Raw genomic sequence first — 13617 nt, forward strand, 5'->3', positions numbered from 1 at the left:
TTTGAAAAGTGTTTGGCTTACATAAACCAGAGCAGCAAATAAATATAATCCTGGTAAAAATACATCTAATTCCACATTTTCAGGTGAAACGGTGTCTGTATATGACTTGCTGATGTTCGTCATCATGTTGAGAAAGTTTATAAAAAGAAATTCATCAAACCAGGTTTTATTCCACACACTGCAATGGGAGCGTCAATGTCAAATACATCTTCTGGCAGGGTTCTTTCAACCGTCTCATATTTAATCATTTGGGAGAGAGCAGGATGAAGACATCTGCGTGACATCTTTTTTTCCTGAAACAGTCGAGATTATTGTGACCCCCCCCCATCCCATTTTATATTTGGTCTGTTTCACCACTATTCTTGAGGCCCATGGAGGTGTAATACTGACAGCAGGTAATTATTCATTTTTAAACAATGACTTTTTCTTAGTAACGAAAGTCCCCTTGACAAGTCAAAGGTGAAAATTCACACACACCTGCTTTTATATGATTCTGGTGCTAAAAATACAGGAACACATTAAGCAGAACAGCTGTGTTCCCGGAAGCCGCCATCAGGGCTGGGGACTCTAGCCTCCAGGTGACAGGTGACCTCAAGCTTGGCACTGCCTGACCTCAGCTGCTAGGGGGAACAACCCCTAACGTGACTCGGAGGTTTATCGTAGGTCTAATCTCATCAATCTACATTAATACACACCCACCCACCCATCCGAAAACACATCATCGTCTTAAAAACGAATCGCTTTCTCGGTTGACCGGATTGAAAATACCTGTCCCCAAACACCAGAATTTTGAAACAGTCATTCAACAAACATTCATCACCATTTTAGTTCAGAAGAGAAAAAAAGGAGGCATGGAATAGAAGAAACACCAAGTGTATAACTTCCTAAACTTGCTCATCTATATTTTCAGGAAAAGCAGACAGGTTGACAGTTGATTGTAATCACTGATTATACCGTTAGTGACCTTTCGCTACCCGTTAACCTAAACCGACAATGGAAAACTGGAGTTGTTTTGCTGAACTGAGACTGCAAACCATTCCAGCTAGCTGAAGCAACTTAACGCCACTGTCAAACTGGCACCATATATAACAGAAATGCTCCCCCACACCAACTCTTACAGTGAGCTGGCATGAGTGTAGACAATCTCCTAGCTCACCAACTGATAGGACTCATTATGCAACTGAGAGGGACTAGAATAGAACAGCCTAAATCATATGGCAATAGGGCATATACAGCTGTACCCACTCATACTGAACAAGTTCTAGTGAGATCAGGTATAACCCCAAATCTTAAAGACGTATGTACTGTATAGAGCATGCATGCATCATAGTACTGAAGATGGTTCTCGTCCGTGAGTTTAGGGCACAGGACCAGCAGGCAGATATCAGTAGTGTGGCATTTGGCGGTGGGGGGGGGGGGGTCAATGGGCACACAGGAGCTTCCACACTTCCAGTGTTATTTAGTCAATCGTTTAATCAGCACAGAAAGGTTCCCATACATTGAGTTGACGTGGCAGCAACCTAGGGGTCAAGTGTAACGGTGAGCCCTCACTGCAGGCTCAGACAGCTGACCGAATGTAGGGTACGCACTGGCATGTGCCAGGGAGTGAACAGGGTGGGGCACCCACAGGGCACACTGATTTCATATTTCAAGTTAAAAACCACAGCGGGGGAGGGGCACACATAGGCGACTTTGTCAAGGCAAAGGGGCTTCCAGGTCTCAAACGAGGATCCCTGCCTGTCTTTGATCTGTCATTCTCTTTCCAGCCCAGTGGACAGTCTAGGTGTCTGCATCAATCCGGTGGGCTGCAGGGGTGAGGCAAGGAACAAAAATGTGTTAATTATAAAACTGAGCAGAAGAGATTTTAGACAGTACAAGGAAGGTGCTCACATTGTTTTGGTATCCTGAGTGCCTCCGTGTCTCCAGACAGGACTTGATGCATCACTCCCCGGAACTGGTACAACACCTTCAGGCTCTTCTCCTCCCCAACACAGGGGTCGTAGAAGCCAGGCAGGCCCGACTGAGGAGTCATCACATGTCAGTCAGCATGGGGGGGGGGGGGGGGGGGGGGGGAATACAGTGCTTCACCATTGAGGCAGGTCAATGTCTATTCATCTCTCATCACTACCACATTACACTGAGATTATTCAGACCAACATAGATCTCAACAATGATCCTGACGACCAACTTGATGTAGTGAGTGGCATTATTTAGACCATCCACGATATGCCCACCTTTGTAGCCTCAGTGAGAATGAGTTTGGAGTCCTTCACCAGACATTGCAGGGGGACGGTCACATCGATGACCTTTGCTCTCTCATGCTTTCTACTGTTGTCAGTCACAAACTTTCCATACCAGGCATTAAGGATGATTAGGCCTTATGAGAGAGAGAGAACAAATTACCACTTCCAGCATCATCTATCTAACCATCGATCAGACCTTAAGACCATAGTTTCTCAACCTGGTCTTTGGGACATACAGATGGTCTCGTTTTTGCTCCCTCCCAGCTGCCTGTCAGACAGTCCACACTTTTGCTCCCAAAAACGCAGACCGTCTGTAGGTCCCCAAGGACCAGACTGAGAAGCACTGCTTTGGACAGACAACTTGCTAATGCTAACTCACCCATCCTGGACTCCTCAGCCTCGATGATCCGCCGAACCGACTCCTGCATTAGTAAAACCTGCAAAACGAGGGACAAAGTCTGCCTTCTATTTTTTCTCTTCTCCAAAAACACATCTGCTAACCCACTGGGGCTCCACTACTATGCTGCCGCTGGAATACATTGGTGGGGAATTCTGTGGGGAACCCCTAGTCGATCAAGGACCGCTGTGTGGGAAGGTCAGTATTATATCTGACACATAATTACATCATTAAGATTGCTGGGTTTGAGCAATTTTCTCAGCCACAGTCTCAAGTGGTCATTTCAAAAGTGCTGGTCATCTGCAGTTACGTACGGCAGCCTCTGCTTCCTGCCTTTTCCGGGCGACGCCAGAGGACAACGTCTCCTGCTGCTTCTCCAGGTCTCTGCGTGGAAGGAAGGGGAACTGGCTGTCAGGGATCAAGTTGTTAAGCAGAAGTTTGACCTTGATTATCACCAGTGGCTAGGTCATTCCCCAGCTGCATTACTGCGATAGCCGAGACTTCAAAACCCGAGGTGGAGAGGATTATCCATAGACGACAAAGCCCTGTTCCCCCCGGATGATTTCTATTGGTTTTCACTGACTGATGTCAACAGCCAGTGAGGGTGGTGAAACCTCATATTCCTTCTATCAATATATTTTATTGAGAGCCATGTAGGATGGGGAGAATTAATGTGGCATGAAGTACTGGTCTAGAGGCTGATCTTACTGTTCCTTCTGGGCTCGCAAATAGGGCTTGATGACAAGCCTCTGCATGGCCAAGTAGAACACCAGTGGTCCGGCTGTAGCGTAGAAGATCGCACTGGGTAGGATCTGGTCTGTCAGGTGAATCGGGAAAAAGTACGTCTGGCTTGCCCTGTTCAGTCTGGATAGAATATATTAAAAACATATAGTGCAACATAAACAACTATGATACAATATTAGTTGCCCTGCTAAGAACTGTGTGCACGCTAATGCTAACATACTTGATTTTGAGGGAGACTCCTTGGGGCACACCGATACTGACTGTAGCCCCCAGCACACTGTGCCGACTGATCTTCCGCTCCGCGCCATACTCTACCACTGTGCCGAAAAACCCTGACCTGCAGAATAAGGATAGGAGCACACGGACAGCAACTTTGCATTTCAGTCAAATGCATCTGAACTTACTCAACAGGCTGGCATGAGTGCAAAGAGATATGGGATACCTACTTCACAGAGCCCTTGATCTTGGTCTGGTCTTCATCCTGGAATTTGTACTGGTAGCTCATCATCACGAAGGAATGAGGAATGCCCAGCTGTGAACAGGATTCAGAGCAGAGTGAATGGAGCCAGGTGTTCAGGGATGACCAGTCACACACACAAGTTTTCCCCAATCAATAAGGTCTCCTTGGATTCACCTACACATGATGTTACCAATGACGTAGCTGCTGCACTATAAAACCTGTTACCGTCAGCGACGCTGGTCAGCAGGTAACTGTGAATCGATGTTTTGACAGGCATTGCAGACTCCTCCGGGTATGCCTCATTAACTTAATTTCTGTGGTGTTTTAACGAGAACAAGCAGGGCTTGTTAAACCGAGTTTCAGTTCTGAAGAATCACCACAGCTTAATGGACTGTGAACACTTCAAGCAGGTCTCAAGCTGCGATTAAACCCCTGCCGGTTTGTTGCAGGTTGAGTACAGTTTATTGGGTATGGGGTGGAGTGTCTGTCTCCCCCGGCGCTAACCTGCAGGGCGAATGTGAAGTGGCTACTCTTCGTGTCCCTCACGATGCTGGTGTTCATGGAAGACTGGGTGCCCCATCTCCACTGCAGGTAACCCATGGTGTTCTTGTCCAGGTGCCGGGCCAGCACAGTGTTCATGGCGGGCCGCACGCCACGGGACGAGAACTGCATCCCGCACTGCGCCGTCATGAAGCTGTCAAGGAACACAAGTTAAGGTGGGGGGGGGGGGGCACACAAAGCGTAAAGTGAAGCAGGAAAGTACTGCAGATCTATAACAAGACATAATATACCAGTGTTTCCCAATCCGATCCTCGTGGACCTGCAGCCAGTCCACGTTTTTGCTCCTTTCTGGCTCCCTTATCGGGGAGCAAAAACGTGGACGTCTATGGGTCCCCAAGGTCCGGGTTGGGAAACACTGCGAAATACTCCAGTGAGTTCCCCCTGGGATCAATATAGTTTATAGTGCAGTATATGTCGTATAACATATACTTTATTTTTTTGTTATCCACAACCCCCCACATCATGTTGACTCCCACTCCCTCTCTCTCATATCATCATATTACAAAAATGGCATCTCCATCCATCGGCACTGATGTTGGTTATTTACTGTATCTCTGTATTTCTCAATGGAAGATCCAGTCTGCTGTTGGGAGACTCTTGGTGCTGAGCTATGCTGTGGGGACGCCATGGCAATGCACACCCCTGCTGGATGGTGGCCAGCTCTCTGATAAGGAACATCGGCTGCTTCTGGAACAACCCAGACGGCAAGCCTCTAGGCCCCAAGTTCTACACTAACGGTGCTTTTCCATGCCACTAAGAACTGAGTCATAGCACTCACTGACAGTCATCCATTGTAAATGAGGCGAGCTGTAACCGCACTCACCACCATCTGATTGGTCAAAATACACGGAGATATAATTCAAAATTTGGTGATCAGTGGTTATTGTTGACACGCCACAGCACACAGTGCGCAACAACGAAACGTGTCCTCTGCATTTAACCCGTATGTGACTTTGTGACATAGCAGGGGGCAGCTAATTCAGCTAATTGGGGGCGGTACCTTGCTCAGGGTACCTCAGTGGTGCCTTGCTGGTCAGGGATTCGAACCAGCAATCTTTCAATTACAAGTGCGCTTCCCTAACCAGTAAGCCGCCACTGCCCACAAATATGCTTACCTGGGATGATTACTAGATACCAGTGTTATGTTGATAAGCGTAGATTATCTGAAGGAATAAAGGCTATATTCTATATATTATTCATTATTAGTAGTATCACAATGTATTGATGCATTCCAACTTGGAACTTGAAAATTTCAAACCACCTGCGTAAATAAGTACTATAGAACAGCTGAACAGAAAGGATTTGTAATGCAAATTTAAGCAAGCAAATGCAAATTCTGCTAGTGTTTAATGCTAACATAAAACAGTGATTCTCACCAGACATGCTACCAGAAATTAGCACACAGTAAATCATTATGTACGCCTTGTGAACGGTAAATAAGCGCCTCTTCGGGTTTATGTCACTCTCACTCTCCAAACCTGCCAATGCTTTACCAAGCCAATCCTTCTGCAGTGGAAAACTGAAGTGAGCTGGAACCACACTGTAACTAGTCCCTCTTCGCAGTACGGCTCGGGTACGGGTTGATTACTGTATGCCAGTGGAAAGTGCCAAACGAAAGCAAAGACGTCGGGGGTGGACCCCCTCTGCCACCTTAATGGGGCACATCTGCTGCCTCCACGAAGATTATGTGTATCGTACGGGGAGACTGGAAGCAGAATGACAGTTTGCACTGGTGGGACAGCAGTCTGGTTAACCTCTTCACTAAAAATAGGATGCAAGTTGGCTATTGGGACAGACATGAATCTCAGTGCAAAAGATGCACTCAAAAGAAGGCAAAAACATCATGAAACATTGATAATACTGCAAATGGGGGGGGGGGTTCAACCCATATTCTCAATGTTTAACATGTGACTCATAAAAATTTGATCTCCTGCCGACTTCAGCTGGACTGAGCCTTTGCGGCAGCCCCCTCCCAAAGCACATTGGAATTGCATTTATCCCGGCATTGTGGGCTGTTACGCTGCGTTCCCTTTACCTCGGAGGTCGGATCTCGGAGCTGGGAATGATGGCCCTCCCCGAGTTGCCCGCGTTCCAGTACGACGAGTCAGAAAGTCATTTAGCAATACCAGGGACCTGCTTCAAAAAGCAGGATTTTTGCTCAGCTGGGTGGCTTGTCAGATTTAAGGTACCCCAGTTTAAATGGCCTTTATCTTCAATTACAATTAGCCCAGACTACCTTAAATCTGGCAAGGTATCCAGCCCAGCAAGAAATTCTGCTTTCCAAAACAAGTCCCATTAGGGACAGCGCTGTCAGCCATAGTTCACTGTTGTTCATTGTTAGCAATACCAGTTGACAACAAGGCATTACACAGTATTTTGTGCATACAAACACCATAGCCACAAGTCCACAGATAGCAGTTGAATAGTACTGTGTGTATGACAGATTTAATGAGACACAAATAATTCATAAGTGCTAATAATCTTTATATCTACAGCATTCACTTCTGTTTATGAAGGGTGCAGCCATCTTAAATTCCGAAGTCAGGGTTGCAGAGGTTCCTCCGACTTCCTGAGTTGGAATTCTGACTTCAAGGGGCGTTCCGGTCTAAATTTCCCACGGGGAACTCAGAAATTCCGACCTCTCAGTTCAAATGTAATGTAGCATTAGACTCGATGGGGGCGGAGTGAGGACAGTCACGTGACTCATGGAAAGGTGGAAGGAGCATTTCATTGAGGATGGTAGTAGACTGGCGTAGCAGAAGCAGTGGGGGGGGGGGGGGGAGGAAAGCAAGTGACATTTCAGGAACACCAACGACCCTAGCTAGCTGTGCAGGGGCTCTAAGTGGGCCACCAAGGCGGATTACATGTGTGATGGGTCAGGTACTGGGCTCCAGGTATGTTTACTGGGCCGAGGGTAAAGTGAAGGGAAACAAGGGATAGCTGAAATGACCTTGCCCCACCAGGGATGTCCACCCCATACTATGAAGGGGGCGGGGGGGGGGGGGTTTAGAAACTTGCAGCAAAGCAGAACCAGATGAACCACCCACTGTTAAATAATGCACCGGGAAGCACTCACCAGCGTTGCGTCAGATTACGGAAAATCTTTAGTCCAAAAAGGGGTCCGTGTGTGTCCCCCGCACCAAACTCCACCTGCAGGGACCAGCGACAGACCCACATGAAACCGGGAATGGAAGCATGCCCTCTTGTGGGCAGTTCTGGGGGTGCCAGATTGTGCTTTGGATAGATGGGGACTATCAAATGTTTTAACCTTTGCTCCCCTTCTGGCTAGGCCCTTAGTTCTCCTAATGATAAGATAAGATAAATCTTTATTGTCATTGTCACTTGAACAACGAAATTGAAAACTGGAAAAAATGTAGCCCAAACATTTAGTCATTGGATCTGCGACATAAACAAAAAAAATAGAGAATAATAAAATTGACAATGTGTGAGGCTGCTAGTATTCGCCTCAGTTTTATAGTCTAACTTATTTTTCGATAATGATTACTGTATGTTCTTCTCCTACAGTGGTACTATGGATGTCTGATCAACCTGTGCTCTTTCTTTCAAAATAACAGACATTGTGCACATGGAACCAGGAAGACAGAGCCACCCCCTACCCACGTGGCCCTGTCTGGCGATACACTCCACTGAGTCACACTGTCCCAGCCCACCCCCCTCCCGGCCAGCCCCATGTGCATGGCAGTTTATGGCATCTGACCTCTCCCCAGCCCTTGGCAGAGGTAACCCGCCGCAGAACCAAGCTGATGTTCCCCCCTCCATTGCCGTTCTGCGTGGAGAGGGAGCCGGACAGGATGGCTGTGTTACTAGAGGTCAGAGGAGCCTGAAATGAGGCAAAGGCACAATGTGTCAGGATCACGCTGTATACTGCTGCTTACTGACCATACTACAAAGGTTAGGGCGCCCCCTACAGACCATATACATCATGCAGGAACCATCCCCGACTGTTTACATTTTTTTAAATTACAAATCACAAGATGACCTAACAGCCAATTAGTAATGGCCAATAGCCATCTATCACATTCATTATCCAATAGGAGTTAGTGGTTGCCACTTGTACAGCTCCTTTATTCTGAATTGACTGACACATTCAGGGGCTCTCCAAGGTCTTGTGTGCCCATGAGACAATGAATGTAATGTTTAATATAATACTGCTATCAAAAATAGTCAGCAGTATTCACTTTGTTGTAAACAAATTGTAACACTGTAACATTAGTGGCACGCTAATTAGTAACACTAATGTGTGCAAATACACTGTGTGTAAATAAACTGCAGCTTCGCACATCCTCATCATCGCATTCAATACCTCCACAATAGTCAAATTCATAGCGCATGGTGGGTCATCTAGCGCTTAGGCAAAAAGAATTTTTTACAGGATGTAAATTAGTAACATCCATCGTAAATGATTCTCAGGATGGACAGCACACATTCCGAATGTGAGGCCACAAGCCTGACATCACAACGCACTCGTCGCAGTCTGTGTGACAATAAGGTGGCCCCTACCTCTATAGACTGCGATATGTGCATCTTGTTGATTTCAATGCGTGGGAATCCCCCTCCAGGCATGTCTTCGTAGTCTTCCTCATAGCGGTCGAAGAGATCTGTGGCATCCACACCTACACTAATCACCCCCTGAGTAAGATACAAGACCGTCAGTAAAGGCCAATTCATACTCCACTTTTGCGCTTTTGGTTGAGGAGGAGGGGACGTGACATTAATTTCATTATCAGGGGTTGGCTGCGGACAACTGTTGTCAGAGCATGTGTAGCCCAGATTTTTATGTCTAGCGGAAATCATGTGCATTGATCCTGCACATGCAAGATAATTGATTAGGTATTTCCAGTAGGTGGCAGCACAGACTTTCACAGATCAGTGGTCAACAATGAAAGAGCAGAGGAGGAACAGTTGTTGTTGTAGTAGTTATGGCGAGCAACTGTATGAGGAGGGTCGGAAGTACACAAATATCTAATTTTACCATACTGCCCAGACATCATACTGAGCTTCATTATGCTGCACACTTGCACATTTCACACATATAACAGTATCAAATGCAATCTGCAGTTGTTGCACTGCAAGGACTGGTGTATGCACTGTACGCATCACTGCTTGCACTGAACCACAACCAGTTCTGGTATGTTCACTTACTGGCAATAAAGTGTTCTGAGTTCTGAGGTGTATGCTACTTTAAAAAGCAGCACTATTCCAGCATTTTTAAATTTTTGCGATAAAATTTGCCAACCCCGGGGGAGAGGATCCTGTCTAACTTTGTCGTAAGGATTTTAATACACCGCGGTATGCCATATTACCGCAGTACTGCCCAAGCCTAGACTAATAACTTTAGAACTGTTCATCAAAGTTTACCCATTTCTAGACACTGCTTGTACGTGTGTTTGTTACAATACATCTGCCCTCTCCGGGTCTGGTGGAATATCACCGCTTTATGCATGCACTGACCCCAAGCATCCACATCCGCAGTCAATTGCAGTATGAACACAAGCTGCCGAAAGCGAAAACTGAAGTATTAACTGGCCTTAACTGCATGAGGAGGCGGGAAAAAAAAACACGGACGACTCTGAAAATTCGGTGGTGTCGCCATGGCGTCACCATGGCAACACAAACTCCTGAACCCTAACCTTGGGGTTGGTCCTCTGCTGCAGCCTCCTCTCGTCCCTCTCCCTCTGCAGGCGCTCGTACTCCTCCCGGATCTCAGCGGGGGTCCTCCGTCTCTCCACCACCTGGAAACCCAGGGGGCCTTAACCATGGACTATTCCAGAAACTCCTGGTCGACAGGACATACGTGTTCATGTCTCTCCAAGCCCTGCCGCGCATTTTCGACAGCTCGGTCACCATTACCTCTGACATTTACTGAACGATGTGGGAGACACAGAAACGACCAATGAACTATCAGAAAAGGGATTAGACATGTAACCATGTAAATATGCAGGTCAATGATAAATTAAACAGGCCCATGATCGATTTGAAAATCCAACATCTGTGTGAAGTGAGTATATATATAGTATATATTGTTCGTTTAACATGAGGAATACAGCAGGTCGATGTTTGCTTAACATGAAGCTCTGATGTCAAAGAATCTCGCAGACGTTAAACTCACTTCCCATCCTTCGACTTCCAGTCCCCTCTTGCCATAGATGTCGTAAATGGCCCTGGACTGAGGATCGCTTAGAACTGCAGTGACAGGGAGCCAAGAAGATCAAGTTTAGAACATGTGCTAAAGTGGGAGCCGCTGTCTTTGATGGCAGCCTGTGCTCCAACTCTCATATACACTTAGAGAGAAAATGGGAGGACGGCAGGTGAAGCAGTTGCGCAAGAATGAAGTACGAGTTCAAAGCAACACATGGTCTATTCCCATGAAAGAAAACAAGCACTAATTACTGTAACAGATGGGGGAATTACCATCACGACTGAGTTTCTTTTTTAAAAAACATGACATCTTTCTTGTGTTCTCTGGCACTCTCTTTGCCAGTACAAACTGGCCAGTGAGGGTCAGCTGACTTACAGGAAATACTTTTATTATGTTACTTACAAGGTCAGCCTGTAACACCACACAGAATGAACATCCAAAAGACTTGTACTCTCAGACGTAGGGGTTACAGGATTAAGGGCACATCCCACCTTCATAGGCCTGGTGCACAAGGTTAAAAAGCTGCTCTGCCTGCCGCTTCAGCTCTGGGTCCCTGTGCTTATCAGGGTGGTACAGCATGCAAAGCCGTCGATAGGAAGCCTTCAGCTCCTCCTGCGTCGCCTGAGCTCACAATCACGAAGACAAGAGCAGAGGTGTGTAAGCAAAAGTGTAAAGAGAAATCGAATGTGACATTTTCAAATTCAAAAGTGTGATTAAAATGGTTGAAGACGACTGAATCATTGTAACACCAAAAGTATTGGCAGATGCGAAGTAATTTCTAACAAGTTTGATTCTGAACTTTTTAGACAAATTTCTTCTGAAAATTAAATATCATTACAGTTAGGAAAATACCACGAATGTTACTAGAAGATTTCTTCCCAGGTTGCTTAAAGATTATTAGTTTCAGCATAGGGTCTCAATCAGCGGGTCGTTTTAGGCAACTGGCGAACAAACTGAGAATCAATGAACGGAGTTGACATACTGTAAGTCTGTCCTCCAATTGCCAAAATAAAAAGCTCTTGACAGCTATCTAGCTTGACTTTTGTCCAATGTGGTGTATGTGTATGATAATGCGTGTGTCAGCAGACAGCGAGCCGCCGTCACATTGCGCCGGTGGGAACTGAGCATCAGTAGGGATATACATGACTAACGAAACAAATCTCTTATGCTACCATATGGAACTATTTACATGCACCCCTCGCTAAAAGCAGATGTGACAGTTACGTTAAAATACAGCGAGGTGTGTCAAAGTTATCTTAGTAGGAGACTCAAAAAACCCTTCACCGTAAAATCAATGTTAAGCAAGGGTCACCCGTTCATTCGGCGGAGGCATTTTCTAAAGAAAATGTTTCTGAGATGGACAAAGAAATCGCACCGCACTAATTCTATATATACCGATGTCACGTGGTTTCGGATCACTAACCTCACGCCTAACATTGAGTAAAGAGTAGTAATCATCGTTATCCACTTCATCTTCTTCCAAGGCAGCCGCCATGTTTGCAACCTTTAGTCCCGCCTCACAGGTTTCTGTGCAGCATTGTAATGACTGGCGCCTTTTGTAACTGCTAGCGCCACCTGCTGGGTAGGATGTCTCTTTTCCTTCTAGTTTTGTGACAAGAGTAAGAATATATACTGTAGAAGTGGTTGGGGATTGTCACGGGACACTCGAGTTGCTTTTATTTGAAAGTACTTAATTTGTGTGTGCCTCAAATCCACGAACATATACTAGGCCTACCTACAAAGAGTCAACTACTACTGCCTGTCGACGATTTTTCAGTTTGTTTACGCTCTGGTAAAAATGAAAAAACATGCAGTATGTTGTCAATAGCCGCATCAAACAAATGGGTTTCATTTTTTATTTATTTAAATTCACATGAAACATCAGTCTTGGTTTGCAGTCACTGACGCCGTAGTCAATCTTTTCGTTTGCCCAATATTAGGTGCACACTAAGTGTAATTTCGACAGGATTCGCTTTTATTTCCATGGCTGCAAAAATTAATTTATTCATTCTAATATTCTCGAAGTAAACTGTTAAGGATATCCTCATTTTTGACATTTTAAGTATTAATAACCATTTTGTATTATGTGTGACAGCTTTTCATTATTTGAAATTAATGAGAAAATATTCTATTTAACCTTATGTCAAACAAATTTATAATATATATATTATAAAGCTTTGCAATCTTCGCAGTAATAATAAACCAATGACTTACTTTAGGTTTATGATTTATGAATCTTATATCCATTCTCTAGTTTTGTGATGCTTCGGAAGTAGATATCCTTGTCAGTGGGTTATTATGTCTAGTTACAATGCAGACTGTAAATCACATACAAGTTTATATGTGTACCCAGATTAATGAATTGATCGATTTACTACATGAAGAGGGATGTATCCATACTCAGGGATCCGCATTCGGATGGTTTATTTTTGACAGAATGTGTACTACCTATTTACTACCTTGCCTTAGTTTTCAGTTTTATGCTTTGTGTAAATTAAAATTTTCTCAAATGCCCAGACGGCGTAACCTGGCAGACAATTATAACTTCGTAAGAATGACTTGGGCCTATTTAGTTAGACTCCGCGTGACACTGAGAGACAGCACGAAAGTTTTTGAAAACATGAACTACTGTTTCTGCCACATGTACAGCCAAGCACGTTTCTCGCAGAAACAGTTGAATTGTGTGAAATATTTATTGCAATTAGCTTAGTATGCGCAGTGATGATTTTGGATTCCACTCTTCCACCAGCCTAGCTTCACATAATAAGAGTTGAGAAACAATACTTTAACATATGGCATTTATAAAGTAGGCCTATTTAATTTAATGATGCAGCCTCAGACCCACGAGCTTCCGTTCCGCATGTGTTCCAGTTCGGTCCCAGTCTGAAGACGCAGATTTCAAATTACCCATAGTGTGCGATAGTTGATTTAGCGGTTACTGGTAATGGATATTATGACATCACCATAAACCCATACTTATAGCTGTATAGAAACTTATGCGGAATTTGTGGATACGTTTTCCGTACTTTATAAAATATCCTGAAAATATAGA

General features: G+C 45.0%; 1 protein-coding gene across 1 annotated transcript; it reads right to left on the bottom strand.

The window, feature by feature from the left end:
- Nucleotides 1–1453: 1453 nt before the first annotated feature.
- dnajc11a (DnaJ (Hsp40) homolog, subfamily C, member 11a) lies at nt 1454–12148 on the bottom strand. Its single transcript, XM_023793274.2, has 16 exons — nt 11989–12148; nt 11057–11186; nt 10536–10609; nt 10057–10158; nt 8927–9055; nt 8124–8246; nt 7482–7555; nt 4349–4538; nt 3831–3916; nt 3605–3721; nt 3349–3504; nt 2955–3024; nt 2623–2680; nt 2235–2377; nt 1891–2020; nt 1454–1805 (listed from the first exon to the last, which is right to left on the bottom strand). Exons 1-16 carry the CDS (start codon nt 12058–12060, stop codon nt 1780–1782), a joined length of 1680 nt encoding a protein of 559 aa, XP_023649042.1. The 5' UTR covers nt 12061–12148; the 3' UTR covers nt 1454–1779.
- Between the last annotated feature and the right edge of the window lie 1469 nt (nt 12149–13617).

The sequence above is a fragment of the Paramormyrops kingsleyae genome, chromosome 6 (assembly GCF_048594095.1).
Source record: "Paramormyrops kingsleyae isolate MSU_618 chromosome 6, PKINGS_0.4, whole genome shotgun sequence".
Classification (NCBI taxonomy): domain Eukaryota; kingdom Metazoa; phylum Chordata; class Actinopteri; order Osteoglossiformes; family Mormyridae; genus Paramormyrops; species Paramormyrops kingsleyae.

Coding starts and splice junctions, on each gene's coding strand:
- dnajc11a (XM_023793274.2), bottom strand. CDS start 12,060: ATGGCGGCTGCCTTGGAAGAAGATGAAGTGGATAACGATGATTACTAC. Junction 3,025..3,348: donor TTGCGAGCCCAGAAGGAACA/GTAAGATCAGCC, acceptor CCTTCCACGCAG/AGACCTGGAGAAGCAGCAGG. Junction 1,806..1,890: donor ACTCAGGATACCAAAACAAT/GTGAGCACCTTC, acceptor TCACCCCTGCAG/CCCACCGGATTGATGCAGAC.